General features: G+C 39.4%; 1 protein-coding gene across 4 annotated transcripts in view; it reads right to left on the bottom strand.

Moving 5' to 3' along the window:
* The window catches only part of CDH13 (cadherin 13), a 761,603-nt gene that overhangs the window by 438,588 nt on the left and 303,028 nt on the right, over positions 1 to 19,987 (bottom strand). The window contains exon 5 of one of the 4 annotated variants that reach the window (XM_027821724.3): positions 10,326 to 10,714. The exons of the other annotated variants lie outside the window; for them this stretch is intronic. Coding sequence (XP_027677525.2) covers positions 10,556 to 10,714 — 159 coding nt within the window. The 3' untranslated portion in view covers positions 10,326 to 10,555. Of the gene's footprint in view, positions 1 to 10,325; positions 10,715 to 19,987 lie in introns of those variants that run through there. 4 annotated transcript variants of the gene reach the window in all.

Genomic DNA, 19,987 nt, shown 5'->3' with positions numbered 1-19,987 from the left:
TAATATAAAGTAGATCAAAACATACATGCCTTGCCTAAACTGAAATCCCAATCCAAAATAGGATATAGATGAAATATCAACTTTTATTGTAAGCTCCACTGCTTGAATGTTTACATCCTATCTGTGATTAAGAAGCCTATCTAGAGCCATTCATGTTTTCAAGACTTAATACCTTGTTCATTTTAACAGATTAAAAAGGCGGTTATAATTTAAAAAAGCATGGAATGATCTTGAGTGATCCAGAATCCAATAAGACATATTCTGCTATTAATGTATCTCTTGGAAATGAGATAGCCTGATTACACTTTTAGCCATCTGAAAAATTTTGGATCCTGCCGATTGCTCAGCCTCTCTTCTCCCTGTTTCCTAAGAACAACAGATTTTGTCCACGTCTCCTCTAATTCTTCATCCTTCTAATTCTGTGCATGTATAAAGGTGGTTTCTTCTTTTAAGTAGAATCACCATCTCAAACCCCAGCAAAATTCTCAGGATCCCAAAAGCAGCAGCGTGCGTCAATTGATGTACCTGAATGGTACACATTTGGCCCTATGCTAAGGCGGTCAAAATGCCCATGAAATTGTCCCCAGTTACTTCGAGTCTGAATTTAGCCTATGTCGTGAGGGTCTAAGGTCACACACATGCAACTTTACTTTTTTTTTTCTTAAGCTCCTTTTTAAAAAAGGACACCTAGTGTTAACAAATAAACATCCTTTTGTCTCATCCTACTTGTAATATGTAAACCAATTTACTCTATAATAAAAGCAAGCTACAATCCCCATGATCTATTGCCTGTTCTTTTGAATAACTATCACAAAAATGTAAAAATCTGACAAATCCGAATTTATTAAAAACCCAAAGTTTATCAAAGGGAACCAAGTCGGTGCTAGGATATGAGAGCGACAAGCTGGGTAAGGAAACATCTTTTACTGGAAAATGAAGAAGAACTCTGTGTAGCTCAAGAGCTTGGCTCTCTCACCAACAGAAGTTGATCCAATAAAAGATAGCACCTCACCCACCTTGTCTCTCTATTCTCCTGTTTTGCAGCTATCACATTAGAGATGGGCCTGGACAAATTTTGGATCTGAATACAAGATCTCAAAATTCCAGGAGGTTCTGATACCATGTTCTGGGCTGGGCCCATCACTATAATACATATTTTTAAACTATATTTTGGTTAGAAAAATAACTGTCTAAGTAACAACATATTTGTTACTGACACCACATTCATCATTATAAAGAAGCATGATTCACCTCTTTCATCTGCTTCAAGAATGGTCTATTTTATCATTTATCCTTGTTTTTGTCTTGTCTATCAATCAGGTTTTTGAACTGCTATGAAGCCTAGTCCATGAATGTATATTTAAATCTTTTTATAACAAATACTCCTTCGGAAAATGACAATATTTAATCACATGTAAACCCACAGACAAAAACTAAAATAAAATCATGATCCAATAACAAAGGATCGGTTTTCAATTCACATAAGCCTGGAAATTCAGATTCCAATCCATCCTCAGCATAACCCATTGTGTCTAGGTATTTCTAATTTACAACAAGGCATTGGAGCATATGACCACACAGTTTTAAATCCTATTAACATTAGAAGAACATAATTAAAATAGAGGGCACAGGACAATGAATTAAAAATTGACTTTCTATGATCTGAGTTTCTTGACCATTGACATTATCAGCATGTATAATTCTTTGTGATCCCTCAGTTTTATTTTTAAATACAGAAAGGAAAAATAACCATGCATACCAGTAAGAATATGATATAGTTTCAACAATTACTAAATCTGGGTATGATTTCCATGGGACAACACAAAGGGGTAAACTTTCTGCCCCACTCCACAACTTTTATGTTACGCAAGTGATGTACATGGGGTGGCGACTGGCTGCATTACTTTTTCTGAGGGTTCCTGTGGCTTAGGAATCTCTCCACTGTGTGTAGAGCTGGGATAGCTGACTCATACACCACCCTCTTCATAACCCCTTTTGCTGGGGAATGGTGAAGTGTATTTCTGGGCAGGAGGGCAAGAAAGAATAGGAATCAAGAAGTGGCTGCAGTGCACAGCACTGCAGTTGGTAGATGGTCCTTTGCCATCTGTGGCCAGATGGCAGAGTTTAGAGGCAGGTGCCAAGCCAAAGGTCAGAACCAGAGAAAGAGTCTGGAGCCAAGCAAGCGGTCAGAGTCAGTGTCGGAGTTAGGTTGTAGGAGCAAGGACCTGAAGCAAGGTAGGAAGGCAGGAACCAGGAACAGATGGGGGTCTGGGATAAGGAGGGCAATCCATAGCAGCAGCCAGCTAGGGACCCAGGCAGAGACAAATGCATCCTGGAGGTGAATGCCTAGCTGCAAGGATGGTGTCACCAGGAGGGCTTCGGCTTCCTTGACCACGGGATGCTGTTCCAGGAAGAAGGACTGCTAAACAGAGATGGGGTCCACCTGTTGAGGAAGGGGAAGAGCATATTTGGAGGGCTTTAAACTAGGTTTGAAGGGCACAGGTGACCAAAGCCCACAGGTAAGTCAGAAACATGGAGACCTGGGAGAAGGGTCAGAATCTGGGGGGTAGCCTGGCTTGTTATAGCAGGGATAAAGGAGAGACAAGAAAGAACTGTGGGGGAGGGGAATCAAATCAGTATCTTAGATGTCTGTATACTAATGCGAGAAGTATGGGGAATAAGCAGGAAGAACTCAAAATGCTAGTAAATAAACACAGCTATGACATAGTAGGCATCACAGATTTGGTGGGATAATACACAACTGAAATATTGGTATAGAAGGATACAGCTTGCTCAGGAAGGACAGGCAGGGAAAAAAGGGAGGAGGTGTTGCCTTATATACTAAAAATGTATATACTTGGACTGAGATTGAGATGGAAATAGGAGACAGACTTTTTGAAAGTCTCTGGGTAAGTATACAGGGGTAAAAAGCAAGGGAGATGTCATGGTATGGGAGAGGCTATTCTAGATTTGATTTTGACAAATAGGGAGGAACTGGTTGAGACTTTGAAAGTGGAAGGCAGCTTGGGTGAAAGTGATCATGAAATAGTAGAGTTCATGATTTTAAGGAGTCATAGGAGGGAGAACAGCAAAATAAAGACAATGGATTTCAAGAAGGAAGACTTTTGCAAACTCAGGGAGTTGGTAGGTAAGATCCCATGGGAAGCAAGTCTAAGGGGAAAAACAACTGAAGACAGTTGGCAGTTTTTCAAAAAGACATTATTAAGGGCACAAGAGAAAGCTATCCCACTGTGTAGGAAAGATAGGAAGGATGGCAAGAGACCACCCTGGCTTAACCACGAGATCTTCAAGGATCTAAAAATAAAAAAAAGAGTCCTACAAAAAGTGGAAACTATGTTAAATTACAAAGGATGAATATAAACAAATAACACAAGTATGTAGGGACAAAATTAGAAAGGCCAAGGCACAAAACAAGATCAATCTAGCTAGAAACATAAAGGGTAAAAAAAAAATTCTACAAATACATTAGATGCAAGAGGAAGACCAAGGACAGGATAGGCCTGTTACTCAATGAGCGGGGGAAAAACAACAACAGAAAATGTGGAAATGGCAGAGGTGCTTTATGACTTCTTTGTTTCTGTTTTCACCAAGAAGGTTGGTGGTGATTGGACATCTAATGTAGTGTATGCCAGTGAAAATGACACAGGATCAGAGGCTAAAATAGGGAAAGAACAAATTCAAAATTACTTAGACCAGTGGTTCTCAAACTGTGGTCCACGGACCACCAGTGGTCTGCCAGCTCCATTCAGAGGGTCCGCGGATAGTTCTCTCTAAGGTGCATGCCTGGGCAGCCGCATCAGAGAATGAAGGGCCACCCACTTAATTAGTGGAGCCACGCAGGTGTGGCTCCACTAGTTAGGTGCCTGGACCGTGGAGAAGACACACATGAAAGGTGAGGTGGTGGCCTTGGGGGGAATAGGGGGTAGGGGGCAGTGGGGTGAGAAGAGGGGGTGGGGGGAATTTGGGACTTGCAGAGCTATGGCATCCAGAGAAAGAAGCGACTTTCCCCAGCTCCGGGACTGCAGCTGCCGGGGAGAGACGGCCCTCCTTCCCAGCCCCTGCTCGGGGGCTGCTGTGGTGGGGGAGAGAGGGACAGACCCCACTCCTTCCCAGCCCCAGCTCAGGGGCTTCTGCAGCGCGGGACAGAGGGCACATCCATCACATTAGAAAGGTAAGACTACTGTACTGATATTAAAATGAGATGTGTGCTTTTATTTGTAGAACAAAAAAAGTTTATTATTAAGTTTTTTAAAATTATGCTTTTATCCAACACACTTTACAATAGTTAGCTAACGGTACCAAAACCATTTGGAAAGATCATTAAGTGGTCTGCTAGATCCTCAGCAATTTTCAAGTGGTCCGCAGAAAAAAAAAGTGTGAGAACCACTGACTTAGATGTCTTCAATTCACCAGGGCCTGATGAAATGTTTCCTAGAATACAAAAGGAGCTGACTGAGGAGATAACTGAGCCATTAGCGATTATCTCTGAAAAGTTATGAAAGCTGGGAAAGATTCCAGAAGACTGGAAAAGGGCAAATATAGTGCCAATCTATAAAAAGGGAAATAAGGACGACCCAGCTTAACTTCCATACCCAGACAGAAGCAAATATGGAGCAAATAATAAAGCAATTTGCAAACCTCTAGAAGATAATAAGGTGATAAGTCACAGTCAGCATGGATTTGTCAAGAACAAATTGGGTCAAACCAACCTGATAGCTTTCTTTGACAGGGTAACAAGCTTTGTGGATGGGGGAAGTTGTAGACGTAGTATATCTTGACTATATAAAGCTTTTGATACTGTCTCACATGACTTCCTTATAAACAAACTAGGGAAATGCAACCTAGATGGAGCTGCTATAAGGTGGGTGCAAAATTGGTTGGAAAACCATTCCCAGAGAGTAGTTATCAGTGGTTCACAGTCATGCTGGAAGGGCATAACGAGTGGGGTTCCACGGCCACAGAGATCCGTTCTGGATCCGGTTCAGTTTAATATCTTCATCAATGATTTAGATAATGGCATAGAGAGTACACTTATAAAGTTTGCGGATCGTACCAAGCTGGGAGGGGTTACAAGTGCTTTGGAGGATAGGATTAAAATTCAAAATAATCTGGACAAACTGGAGAAATGGTCTGAAATAGGATTAAATTCAATAAGCACAAATGTAAAGTACTCCATTTTGGAAGGAACCATCAGTTGCACACATACAAAATGGGAAATGACCGCCTAGGAAGGAGTACTACAGAAAGGGATCTGCTGGTCATACTGCACTACAAGCTAAATATGAGTCAACAGCGTAACACTGTTGCAGAAAAAGAGAACATCATTCTGGGATGTATTACCAGGAGTGTTGTAAGCAAGACACAAGAAGTAATTCTTCTGCTCTACTCGGCTCTGATTAGGCCTCACCTGGAGTAGTGGTCCAGTTCTGGGTGCCATATTTCAGGAAAGATGTGGACAAATTGGAGAAAGCCCAGAGAAAAGCAACAAAAATAATGAAAGGTCTATGTAGTGGGGCAGCTGCTAGAGGGAAAGGAAAAGGGCTAGAACAGGCCAGAGAGGCTGCACAGACCAGCAGCCAATCAGCAAGGGCCTGTGGAGAGCCAATCAGGGCAAAGGGAGAGGCAGCCAATCAGGGCCGGGCTGGGTCCTACATAAAGGCTGCCTAGCAGAGGAGGAGGACTGGCTCCTGAGGTAAGGTGGTAGCACCTTGGACAGAGCAGTGCTGGGCAGGCTCGGAGGAGCAGAGGAGAGCTCCGGCCCAGTTATCTGCCAGGCTGCGGCTCCTGCTAAAAAGGGCCGAGAAGGTGCACGGGGCCAAAGGGGAAGTGGCCCAGGGAAGATAGATGGACAAGAGGGAAGCGAAGGAGGGCAGAGAGAGGCTGCTGCTAGAGGGTCCCTGGGCTGGGACCCAGAGTAGTGGGTGGGCCTGGGTCCCCCGCTTCCCCCTTACACTGCACCTGGCCACAGAGGAGTGTGACCGAGACAGACTGAAACTTGCCCCTGAGGTGAGGGGCTAGACTTTGGGGTTGTGGTTGGCCACCGAGGCAGATTCTAGCCGAAGGACTGTCGTTATCTTCCTCCCCACCCCCCCGGAAGGGGGTAAGAACAGAGTAGGGGGCACTGCTGGAGGGCAGTGTCCTGAAGAGGACGCCACCAAGTGGAGAGCAATGTGGGCCCCAAACCATCAGAGCAGATAGCGGGTGAGACACCATGCGCAGAGGGTGCTCTGCAACGGACAAGAGCTAATTCCTGGAGCAACCCTCAGGAGGCACTGGTGGTGGTGAGTCGTGACTCCGTCACAGTCTACAAAACATGACCTATGAGGGGAGATTAAACAAACCCAATTTTTTCAGTCTGGAGAAGAGAAGACTGAGAGGGGACATGATAAGTTTTCAAGTACATAAAAGGTTGCTACAAGGAGGAAGGAAAAGAATTGTTCTTTTTAACCTCTGAGGATAGGACAAGAAGCAATGGGCTTAAATTGCAGCAAGAGAGATTTAGGTTGGACATCAGGAAAAACTTCCTAACTGTCAGGGTGGTTAAGCACTGGAATAAATTACCTAGGGAGGTTGTGAAATCTCCATCATTACAAATTTTTAAGAGCACGTTAGACAAACACCTGTCAGGGATGGTCAAGATAATACTTAGTGCTGCCATGAGTGCAGGGGACTGGACTAGACGACCTCTCAAGGCTCTATGATTCACCTAGTTGTTCAGACAACTTTCTCTCTCTCCTTCTGGTTTAAGTATTGTGTCCGAGCTAATCAGTGGGGCTGGACCTCCCCCAAGTCAGGAGCTTCATGGGAGGAGGCCTTTTGTGATCTAGAGCTTCACTAAGCTCTCTTCTCTACAGGGTCAGAGGAGCTGCTGAGGGGTAGTCACCGTCTGCGGACTACCTGGGGACCTATGAGCACAGGTTTGAGGCCCATAGTCCCTCACAGGGGCTCAGAACCAATTCACTGAAGCCCACCTCCTCTGCTTCACAAAATTTATTTCTGGTGAAGCAGAGAACCTGAGCCAATAACTTCTTACCATCTGCTATTAATTAAAATACTAAACACCAAAACTCATGGACTTAATAAAGACACTGGATTTACAGTTTATTACAACAATCTGTAACCCAGTAATCCCCTTTGTTTGTCCAATGACTACAGAAGTATTATCTAGCCACTTCATCTTGAATGATGATCAACTCTTACAATATGTATTAACTACTTATGCTCATCTGTTCCACCTCGCGTTTAGCTGTGACACTTGGAATCCTTTCCCAGACCTGAAGAAGAGCTCCGTGTAGCTCAATAGCTGGTCTCTTTAACCAACAGAAATTGGTCCAATAAAAGATATTACCTCACCCATCTTGTGTCTCTAAAATATCAGCAAGCATTCAAGAAAGAACACATGATATGAGGAAGATTTATGGAGAAGAACAGAAATGCTGCTCCTGAGGCCTGAATATGGGCCATGGGGTGGGGAAGGAGACATCTGAGAAACTTTCAGAGGAGGGACCTGGAGAGTAAATACATAACAGTTCCTATAATAAAAGGCTAGGTTTTACCTAACATGTTTGACAAATATGTAGATGTACTTCAGAAGGTGCACTCATTTTTAATGGATAGTTTTTTCTTCTTGCTTTCAGGCAAACTGCCGCATTAGCGTCAGCCTGTAAACTTATGCATTATCAACATGTAAATCTTAATTGTTGTTGTTTTACAATTAACTACATTATTTTCCCAAAGAAACAAAAATAGTTGCAGGCTTTCTATTCCATTTAAGAATAAATACAGGAAGCTTTCGCCTAAATGAGAATTTCCAGTCACACGCAGTTGCTTAACAAAACATTGTTCAATGTCAAAAACTACAATTTAAGGCAGTTAATGGTAAGATTTTGTGAAAGTTTGAGCAGTTAAATTATTAAACTGTGAGATGCATAACTCTGCTGGATAATAGCTGTGCATTCCCCAGCTTGCAGAATGTAAATGTAGCTATTAATGTGGGGGAAAACTCAGTTTAACACTTCAGCTAGTTTAAAAAAAATAAATAAATAAAGGCAATCAAATAAGCATGGCTGAACAGACCTCAAACTTAAATGTAGAATACTTGTTTTAAGTAGGCCAAGATTTAGGAAGAAAATCTATCTACTGTAGCAATGTCAAGTCTTGCTTCTATTCTGCTTAGTGGGGTTTGGTCTCGCCGAGGGGCCACTGGAACAGGACAAAGGGACCTTCAACCTGTCCCAGATGAGCGGTTCAGGAGTCTCTCTATGTGGAGTGAATCTTCATCTGGTATAATTTTTACTTCCTTGTCCCCCCACGCCCTTGCCATAAGGGGTAGGGCCATAGTGCACTGTGCTCTGCCGATCCTCATTGGTGCAATGGGTCCTATGGGGCCATTTCAATTCTACAGGCTGGCAACAGGCTGCAGCAAATCCTTAAACTTCTCTAATTTGCACCCAAGCTGGGTCACCCCTGAGATGGAAGGAGATGGATAGGTGGCTTTCAAGCACCTCTACACCTCCTTCCTCTACAGCTAAGGTCATTTTAGAGGTAACACGGTGGCTACCATTAAAAAATAACCATTACTAAACTATGCTATCAGACATGCTGCACTAACAGTTGGAAACTGCTGAATTTTAATGGGGATTGTTGTAACTGATTTTTAATGGTGATCATTGTAACTGGACCAAATTTTGTTGTCAGTTGCACCACTGTATGAGGATATACCAATGCTGAATAGCCCAATTGGGTCCAATGCCTTTAGGCAATTATTATTCATTCACTGAGCAACCAGAATATTTTCCAGTTGCCTTACAGGTTTAAAAAAAAAAAGGACATGAGCCCCATTCCAAAGAGCTTAGTAGGTAAGAAGAGTCACCAGAACACAAGGGAAGGAAAACAGTGAAGCGGGAGAGGAATAGAGGCTAAAGATTACAAATACAACACCATGAGTTAGTGGTGTTACAATAATTAGGTTATTTGGACGGTAGGGTGGTTTTTGCTTTTATTTTAAATACACATTTATGATCTATTAATTCACATTTTTGTCAATTTCATTGTGGTATACTTAAACATGTAAATTATACCATTGCAAAATGGGATTATAATTGGTGTCCATTTAAAAAAAACAGAGTAACCAATTAAACTATAGGCAGGCAGCATATAAATACCCAATGGAAGTTTAGCCAGAGTACTGGAGCCAGCTTACTACACTTGTAAAGAGTAGAAGGGATCTATAAATGACCACAGCTGTTCTAGACCTAGGTTTTATCTCTCATTCAAAAAATGGCTACTCCTGAAGCATTGTGCTTTTGCCCATAATGAGATATTAGCTCACTATTGACTCAAAAAGAAGACAATCTACAACTTGATGATATGGTTTAATTTCAGGGTGGGTCAATGTTCAGGCCAATTTTTGTTTCATACTAAATAGTTTAGTCTCAGCTAATGAAGCAGTCTGATTCATTTCATGAAGGCCAATGAACACCAGATTTGACCCCAGTTATGCAGGTGTAAATATGTTAAATTTATCTTAATTGGGATCACTCCAGATGAGGCACTTTAAAGGATATCAGTATCAGAATTTCAACACTTGACAATGTTTTTAGATTACTACCGTATTTATGTGGATTAGAATAGGTGAAATGCTGTATGAAATCGATGAAAGGGTCAGTAACCCATTTCCGATCTCATGAGCCATTGTCTCCCTCTACTTATCTGTATTTACACAAAGACCATAATTTCCAAAGCTAAAAAGTATAGTTTATATGTAACACTACAGAAAGCTTTTATTCTGTTTGATGTAATAACCATGATACAATTATGAGCAAAATTAAAATATGATCTTAGGCCAACAACAGTAGGATCCAAATATGATCTTCCAAAAAGTTGAGGCATTCAGATATAGGTTTGAGTCTCCTGCAAAAATATAATCAAAATACTTTTGTGGTTCTAATTAATTTGTTAAAGATTAACCTAACAATCGATAAAACCACACAAACATACATAAAGTACTCAGCAATGTAGTAAATGAATCTCTGATCTTTTTATATCTAATTTGAGAGATCTGTGAGCAGGCTGACAAACAGACACTGGAGATGGGCATTGGGGTAAGTCAAGCCTTTAGGTTAATAAAGCAAGCTAGCTTCCTGAGAATCAGACTTTGTTTTCTAATTTTTACTGAAATGTAAAAGCTGGAGGCATACTATCAAAAGTCTCATATAAAAGGAACAAATGACTTAATGACATTAGCAACGCTACTTAGTTTATGGAAATGAGATAAATAACACATCTTAGCCTTTTTTTAAAACTTAACTAGATTTATTAACTTTCTTAATAATGAAAATTTTAAAAAGTGTTTCTATGGGTACAATTGTGCCATAAGAAAGATTTTAAGACATTTGTAGGATTATCAACTAATATGAGAAACTCAGAGGGTTTTGAAACTGATATTTATAAAGAACAGTCAGGTCTTTCCAACTACGAAGCACTCACTTTAATTTAGCTATAAGAGTCTATGGATGAGAAGACAGATCTCTTGTCAATTAGGGTTACTTCTGTGGGTCTCCTTTCCCTCTCTGGAAGGTTTTGAGAATTTTACAAGACTATATATAGTATATTCATCCCCTAATCTCAACGTACAGCCTAGTATATCAATTTTAACTGATGACATGTATCCAAAAATTGAAATTGGCTGCTCCTGTAAAAAAAAAAAAATAGCGTCAATTTACAGTCCATTCAGCAGATGCGTTCCTATGACAACTGATTATGATTTGTCATTTTACTACAATACTAGTCACATTTAAAATTTTAATAGCTTTTCTCCAAATAAAAGCACTGTTAGTATTTTTTAAAATAGTACCTTTGACGTACCTGGCTATCACACACTAATTAAAAGCAACTTCTTGTTGTTTACTTGATTTAGCATTAAGGTATATATGTACAATAAACATGCTCAGACATCTACTTTCAACTCTTTATCTATTATATTTGACATTTTATTGACAGGTTCATTACTACAGTCTTCTCACTATTCTACATGCATGCAGCATATGCCTAATCCTATTACCACTGATTTCATCTGGAGGCGAATTAGGCCTTACATGTATCTATTGTGTATCCATTAGAAAACTCAGCACTCAAATTCAGCCCCTCTCTCCTTTTATCCAGAAGATAGTCCAGCAGAGAAACAAATGAAAATGAAGCCTTGAGACACCCAACAGAATATCTCCACACCTATTCAACTTGTGTGATACAGTCTATTTTGGTGCACTTCAAATGTAATAGACTCAGCTACTCTACCTTAATACAACCATATAACTTTAAAGCCACAGATGTGAATACACATTTAATACCATAAGCAGTTCATAAATATTGATTCTTTTCTGAAGAGCTAGCCATCTGCTGCTATCCACAGTGTCTTCTTTATGCTACAGCACGTTAATCAAAACTCAAAGTCAACACAAATCATTAGATGAGAACACAAAATACGTCAATACTTCAGATAGTTTCCATTATCAAGAAATATTGTTTTTTCTTCTCAAGTCTATTTCATTCCCCCGGTATATGAAAAGTTCCAAAATGAAAATGTGAAAGACTTTGACTGAAAGGCAGTATATAAGTGCAAAGACATCAAAATGGTTTGAAACCTAAGATGAAATAAGCATCACAATATCCCTACGAGCTAGGTAAGATTTATTATACCTGTTTGACAGCTGGGTTACCTGGGCACAGCAGATTACTCCAAGACCCCATGGGGCTAGTTCCTATCCCCTACTCACATAGAGTAGTAACTTACTTTGCGAGCAATGCAATTGAGCCAGATTCTAATACCCTTATACATCTAGAGTAGCATCTGACTGCAAAAGATGTCTCTTTAAAATGATTAAACTTCTCATGGAGTAACTCTGAGGCACTATTCTGTCAGTAAGGGCATAACAATCTGTCTCACAGATTTTAACATTTAGGGAGTAAGGTATTACTCAGCATGAGAAAGGGTGGCCCATAGAGTGTCAGTGACAGAGCTATGCATCCTAATAGCTGGGCAATATTTCCCTGACTATCTCATAATTAGAGAAGATGGAGATTGACTGGAAGGTAGAAACTTCTCATGATCTTACAGTAGTTGAATAAAAATAATGAATTAATTTTCATGGTATTCTCCACCCTTTCTATGTGCTTTCTGGGAATATTTGTATGAGATATTTTATTTGCAAGGATGTTAGTGGTCTTGTGAATACTCCTGTCGATATGTGATTGCACAGGAAGTCTTTGTGTAGCCATCCGGAAAGCTCTTTGATTTCCTTCCTCCTTATAAGCTGCTGGCTTGTTTCTCCAACCCAGAAAGGACTCACTGTCAGGCTTAAGTCTCTTTCAGGACACAGTTTTATTCTTCAGCATAAACACTTGGGAAAACATCCAAACAAAAAGCAGTTCCTCTGCATACCATGGGCTACAGCTTCCAGAGGCCCTGAAGGGAGGACATACTGTTCATTCCCCCTGCTTCAGAACTTATTGCATGCAACCATCTGGTACCTTCAGTTCCTTCTCAACTAAGTCACTTTCTGGCTTTTATAATCACCTGCTTCCTTCCCAGCTGGGTCCAATAACTCAATAAGACTTGCTGGCCCAGGGCCCCTAAGAGGGCAGATAACAAAGGTGATCAATTGCACACCCCAAATAATAAACTTCTGAAAACACTGTAAAAGCAAATAGCTCACGAACATCCCTTAAAGTCAAATATTTGTGTAAAATGTTTGTTGACTATGTATGAAGAACAAAAAGTTGTAAAAATCAAAGTATGTTCACAATATATTTTCAGAAAACAAAGCTAAACTAATCTAATAAATTATGCGCTTTGAAATAATCCCCCCAGCTCTGCATCACAGCCCTTTCTCCTTTTCAAAAATCCTGTTACTGGATATGGGTCTACATAGTTCATTACACAATCAACAGGGAGTCACTCCCCAAGAGGATCAAGAACAAAAAAATGGCAATTTAGATGTAGTTTTCCTCCAGCTCTTGATTTAAAACCCTGATAGGAAAAAATCAGCCCTATCATAAAATATAATTAACTCTGACAGTCAAATAAGAATTTTAGAAAATTGCTCTTTTGTGAGGGGAAAAAAATCTTTGGCTCTTTTTCTCTGCATTGTAAAAAGTGACTATTTTACTGGAGCATGAATCAGAGCAGTATACAAACCTCCATCTGATAGCATAAACTCTGTCTGGAGTAGACACAGAATAAAGGTTTATGATGGGGAAGGTTATGGACATAACCAAATGTTATCAAGCATATTTTCATGTCAACAAGATAAAGGATCAGAGCACATACTCAGCAACCAAAATGTGCAAAACTTTCATTAGATGGTTGTTAACTGAATGTGAATGCTTTTATCTGCACTTTGAAACTACCAACCTTTAAATAAACCCTTTAAAAAATCTATTTTCCACTGCTTAAAAAGATTGCCCTTCATCAGTTTGTATACATCTTTAACTTCTTCCCTACAGGAAATACTGTGCTTGCTTCTTAAGATTTCACAGTAATAGATAATAATAGTATTTGGTGGGATTTGTGTCTCACTATTGTGTTCCACTCCCTTAAAAAAAATCATTTAAGTGATAATTGCTCCTTGAGATTGTCACCATAAAATAAGTTAACAGAATTCAATAGTATAACTGGATGCTTGTGTAAAGAGCCCAAAATGAATTCAGACATGAATAGATTCTATTAATTAAAATTAATTTTCAAGTTCCAGTGCCCTTAGCAAACTCAAATGTAACAAACCCCAACAACACAGTAATATTAGATGTTGATTTATGTTTTCATATTTACTCAATTTCAGCATGTGCTGTATTGTTCATTAATTTTTATTATTGATAAAATTCACATAGATCTTTTACTTTTTCTTTATATGAAGGGTGAGTTCCCCTAATGCACGTACTATTCTCTGAAAAGATTACCACTGGTACTTTGAATTTAATCAAGCAATAATTCCTCTGGTAATTTGTATGTATTTTCTTTTGCCTTATGGAAAATAAAATGAGTTAAGGAATTACTGTCAAACTAAAATACATTTTTCTATTATATCCTTAATCAGGTTTAAACATGAACCTCCCCTCAAAATAATAAAGCCACTGACTTTAATTTTCCTCATAGCTGTATCCATACTTCTTCAATTCTTGCAATTCTAATAAGTAAAAAAAATATTAGTATATGTTATTAGATTATAAGGATTGCTGCTGCTTTCAATTTCTGGACTTCATCGCTGTGCAGATTTTTATTATCAAAATCCATTCAAGTCTCTGGCAAGTACTGAGAAAGCTCAATTGAAAATGTATGCTTAATAGTTTCTTGCATGTGTTACAAAAATGAAAGGCAAAACTTCTAAAGCAATGAAAAAAAAACCTAATCTAGTGAAACTAGACAAATTTGAGGCTAGATGAAAAGCCCATTTTTGCCAGATGTACTTTCGAAATTTTTGCTCGAAGAAACGAAAAAGCAACAAAACCAGCTATGTACATGTCAAGTTTATTTCACACTTGCTTCAAGTTATCAACCCAAATTACATTCTGTTCCTACTAAAACATCCAAGCAGTTGGGCCTGATCGAAAGCAAATTGAACTTAATAGAAGCTTTTCCATTGGCTTCAGTAGGCTTTGGATCAGGCCCTTGGGCCCTGCCTCAGCAAAGCATAGCCTCTTCTAACTGACATTAATGGGATAGAAGTGTGTGCTTAATTTTAAACACATGCTTAGAAGCTTTGTTGGAGCTTCTCTCTCATTACATTTTTACATCCTGGCCTGAAAGGCACCAAGATCATTTCCCTTCCATGTGGTAAAGCCTAAAAGGAACACTTGAAAGAGATTTTCACGGATAAGGTTGCAAACTGTGTGGCACAGGTGGTTAATGAGAATTTAATAATAAATGAGAAAGATAAGAGGACCTGGCCCTTTGTGGCCAGCTGGAAGAGACTGGAGAAAGTTGTTGAAAAAAAATTGGAAGGCTTATGAAAGAGAACCGCAGCAGACAGCATGGAAGTTAGAATCATACTGTACATCCATCCCTTGATCAGATTATCACACAACACTGTAAAATAAAGAAGGGAAAGAAAATGCCCTTCACATGGGGCAAGACTAAGAGTGAACACTGATGCAAGTCGATGAACCCAGAGATGAAAAATAAAACCCTATTAGATTACGCAGACCATCTTACTATCAGTGTACGATGATTCCCTATTGCAAGTTTACTAGTGTCTTTGTCCACTCTAGTTTTAAATGTCCCAAGTGAAGTGGCCTTCCACTGCTATCCTTGGGGTGACTCTTCCACAGAACAGTACAACTTACTTGTGAGGAGATATTCAGCTTTCATTTTGTCTCTTATTATTGTCCCATTACTCTGTTACATCACCTTTCATTATTCTAAATAATCCCTTTCTCTCCTTGGCATTCACATCCTTCACATTTTTCTATAATGTAATCATGGCCTTCCTTAATCCTTATGCTTACCCAAGCTATGACCCATGGGTGAGTATGTCCACAGAAGTTTTCCCAATCAACTGACAATGGGTTGTCAGAGAGGAAAGAACTACAGACTTTAAGCACCAAAAGCACTGACCCAGGCCACTCAGCTCAAAGATTAACTGCCTTAATTAGCAGCAGTATTATATCCTTAATTTCAGCTATCAGAGAGGACACAACACTGATAAACTTTGTGGATAACACAAAGATTGGGGAGTGGTAAGTAGCGAAGATGATAGATCACTGATGCAGAGTGATATGGATTGCTTGGCAAGCTGGGTGAAAGCAAACGTGTGTTTCAATATCGCCAAATATAAAGCCATACATCTAGGAACAAAGAATGTATGCCATACTGACAAGACAGAGGACTCTATCCTGAAAAGCAGTGCTTCTGAAAAAGACTTGGGGTTCATGATGGATAATCAGCTGACCATGAGCTCCCAGTGTGACTCTATGACCAAAAGTGCGAATGAGAAGCAACAGGAATATTAAGGAGGAATAGAGAGGTTATAGTACCTCTGTACCTGGCATTGGTGTGATGGCTACTGGAGTCCAGTTTTGGGTTCCACAATTCAAGAAGGATGTTGGAGAGGGTTCAGAGAAGAGTTGCAAGAATGATTAACAGATTAAAAAGCATGCCTTATAATAGTCAAGGAGCTCAATCTGTTTAATTTATCAAAGGAAAGGCTAAGGAGTGACTTGATCACAATCTAAAAGTACCTACCTGGGGAACAGAAAATTGGTATTGGAGAGTTCTGCAATCTAGTAGACAAAAGGTACAACATGTTCTAAGGGCTGGTAGCTGAAGCTAGCTAAATTCAGACTTGAAATAGGGCACAAATTTTTAACTGAGAGAGTAATTAATCACTGGAACAACTTACCAAGGGTTGTGCTGGATTCTCTATCCCAGGACATTTTAAAATCAAGACTGGATATTTCTCTAGAAGATATGCTATACTTCAAATTGGAATTAATTCAGGGAAGTCCTGTGACCTCCCTTATGCAGCAGGTCAGATTAGAAGATCACACTGCTCCCCTCTGGCTTAGATTCTATGAAACATACTTGACAAGTGTTACAAACTGCTCCCATCAGGAATGCTCAGCCTAACCTTCTGAAGCTTGCAGAAGTTCAAATCTCGACCTAGGGAAGCTTTACAAATTATAGCCTATTCTAGGTCATGAGGAGTGATTGAACTCAGGACCATAAACACCAAAGCAGAGGTCATCTTTAACATTGGAGTTAAAATAAATAGCCAGCATTAGCTGGCAGCAATAGTGAATTCTTATCCTCTGGTCACTAGAGTGGGACATGACAATCTTACCTAGCACTAGATTTACAACAATGTAATGTTTTGCAATAAAAATGAAGCAAAAAAATCAATCCTTAGAAACACCAATAAATTAGATTCTTTGAATATTCTTTTAAATAATTACATTTCAAAAGTCAAATTCAGCTCTCCATTACATCAGTGCAAACCTAGAGTAACTGCATTGACTTCACTGAAGTTATTCTGGATTTATGCCTGCTCAAAGGAGATGAGAATTAGGGCTGACCTGAAAATGGAATTTCTGTCCCCCGGAAAATGTTAAGGTTTTGGAAAAAATGTCACCACAATTCAAAATGAAAAGTAAAACCTCTGAAATTCTCCATGGGGCAGAAATTTCAAAAGATTCCATTTTGGGAGATCCAGAATGGAATTTTTCAGCTCACTGGCTGACCACCTGGAAGGCTGTTGTCAATTTCACCTTCTTCCCCAGTAGGCAGAAAATGAAATTGACAAGAACCTCCAGGTGGGCTACCACTCCCCTTGCACTGGTCTCCCCACCTTCTCCCCAACCTGGTTGCCTCACTGCGCAACAACTGAGTTGGCAGACAGCCAGGGCACTCATTCTTCCTGCCTCCTGCCCATCCTGACCCCGGCTTCCTGCCCCCTCCCCCCCCCCCCCCCCCAAAAAAGACAAAATTGAAATTTTCCCAAAGAAAATTTTGATTGTATGAAAAGGGCATTTTTCATTTAAAAAAATCATTCTGATAGAAATTTCCCAGCCTGCTCTAATCAGAAGCCAGCCCAAATGTAGTTTATCTGTATGTAGCAAGGTAGGTAATGTGTCCTATTTTACAACTGTGGAAAATGAAGCATGAATTATAGTAACTTTTTTAAGGTGACATAGCAAATCAGTGGCATATCGAGGAGTAGAACCCAGGACTCTCAATTAGGTGTCTGCAGAAAGTAGCATCGCACTCTGATTAATGGATGTAAGGAATCCAAATGCTCAGCTATGTTGTTCTACATGTGGAATCTCTCTGCATTAGATCAATTTCCACATTTTAATAAGCTACTACAGGAACCATTTTTTCCCTTCTGTTAATTATGCTCACATATTTAGTCTTGTTCAACTGATGAACAAATTTTCCCTCTTTAATATACGGTTATTAAAAAAGTCACCATTAATTACTTATGATTAAAAGAAGTTGGCGGTCAGTCAGAAGGAAAAAAAACCATCATCTCCTGAATTATAGATATTTACGTTACTTTGTAGATGACGCATATGCAGTACACATCATCCTCTTCCTTTTAGAAATAATCTACCAGTCACCTTTCCTTAATATCAATTTAACAAGTGATAGCTAATGAAAACGACTGTCTTAGGGCCAGTCCACATACTGTCTTCCTCTCTACTGGCCTTAACAAACCCTGTCACCAAAATAAGTGCTCAGAGTGCTAACATGTTTTGGCTTGTACATATGTGGGGATAAGTTAGTTTTCTTCTAAAGCACCATTCAGTCGATCTTACTTTAAATCATGAATAGCTACTGCTGAAGAATTATTTAGAGGGGTGGAAAGCCTGAAATGGTGTTGCAGGAAATGGGATGAATGAAGATGGTGGAAATGATTGGGCAACAACAAGATCAAGTCTTCAACCATGCTGGGTCAGTCCATCTGTATTAGATAGTTACATGGATATAAACGTGTGTTAGTACGTTCTCACCATAGGCCAGATAGAAAGCCCATTTAAATCAATGGGAGCCTTTCCATTGACTTCAATGCACTTCACATCTGGCCTCTCATGCTTGTTATATTTCAGCCTAGCTATACATATGGATCACTGAGTAGCTCCTTTTGCCTCTCATAATCCCACTTAAAGGAAGATATTACTTCAAATAGGTTTATAGGAGGCAATTTCACAAATTAACAGCAGAGAGATGGGCACAAACTGAAATCCTGGATCTAAAGATGCCTAAACTTTTGGGAGGTTAGAATTGGAGGTGAACTCCCGGTCAACAGTAAAAACACCAAGACGGAAGAGGGATTGTGCAAGATGATTTGACTGAGTGGGAGAAAGGGTAGGAGGTGTTGACTTGAAATAACTGAATTAAATTGAGACATGACAAATTTAAGATGAACATCAAGAAAACTTCTCAATGGAGTGATTAGACAAGTGAATAATCACCTTGGGAGAAATGCATAAGTCCCATTACTTGCCATACGTGAAACGGAGACAAAGAATTTAAAACCGGACTGAAAGGAATAAACCTTCATGAGGGACAGGGAAGCATGATCGGGATGAGAGATCGTTATTAACTCAGGCACTTTTCATCCCTAAAATGGGCTAGATATCTTTTATTGGAAGTCTTTCCAACTCGTAATGTCAATGTCTGCATAAGTGGCAGAATCAGGCCCTATGTCTGATTTCTTGGAATGTTGTTTTCTTAACTCAGAACTCTTGCTCCTGAACAAGCCCCTGGTATCAGCATTTGGGCAGATACCACTACGGAAACAAATTAAAATTTTCAGTTAGGTTCATTAGGTGGGGCAGCAGAATAGACAAAATCTTTTTTAAAAAAGCATATTTCATTCATTCACTTTCTTATTTCCATTTTAAGAACCTGCCACTTTTCCTTCAAAAAAGTTAGCTCCCAACAGCGTAACAACTAAAAAGGAATTGTTAGAGTTTTCCTCTATTGTGGTTATCTCACATGAGCAATTAACTGGCAAGAGTTGCAGCATATCTATTAGAAATTCTTTCCCATAAAAGAGTTTAAGATTTCCTTAAATTCAAAGGTTAGGTTAATACAAACAACACAATAGTTAATCTGTAATATACTTTATTGAATAGCTCCAGAGCATGGACAAGGTTATATCTCTTTGGATCTACCTCTGAGGTCATTAACATGATTTATTATGAAGCTACAGGAAATTAGGTCCTGGATATTTCAATATTGGGCAGAAAATTTAATTCCATCATTGCCACAGAGCTACTGTATCTCCAACCAAACTTGTTGCCATGGTAACTAGATTAGAAAAGTATTCCTTAAATCTTCTTTTCTCCTTATTACCGTCACAAAACATTGAAAACTGGAGATAAATTATTGTTAATTGTAACTGAATTCGTTTTCCAAGCTGTCTGATTCCAACTGCTCAACGTTTATTCTTCTGAAACATTTTAAGTA

Source organism: Chelonia mydas, chromosome 12 (genome assembly GCF_015237465.2).
Source record: "Chelonia mydas isolate rCheMyd1 chromosome 12, rCheMyd1.pri.v2, whole genome shotgun sequence".
Classification (NCBI taxonomy): domain Eukaryota; kingdom Metazoa; phylum Chordata; order Testudines; family Cheloniidae; genus Chelonia; species Chelonia mydas.
Note: the sequence above shows the minus strand (reverse complement) of the source record. Positions and strands in the feature narration are given on the sequence as shown.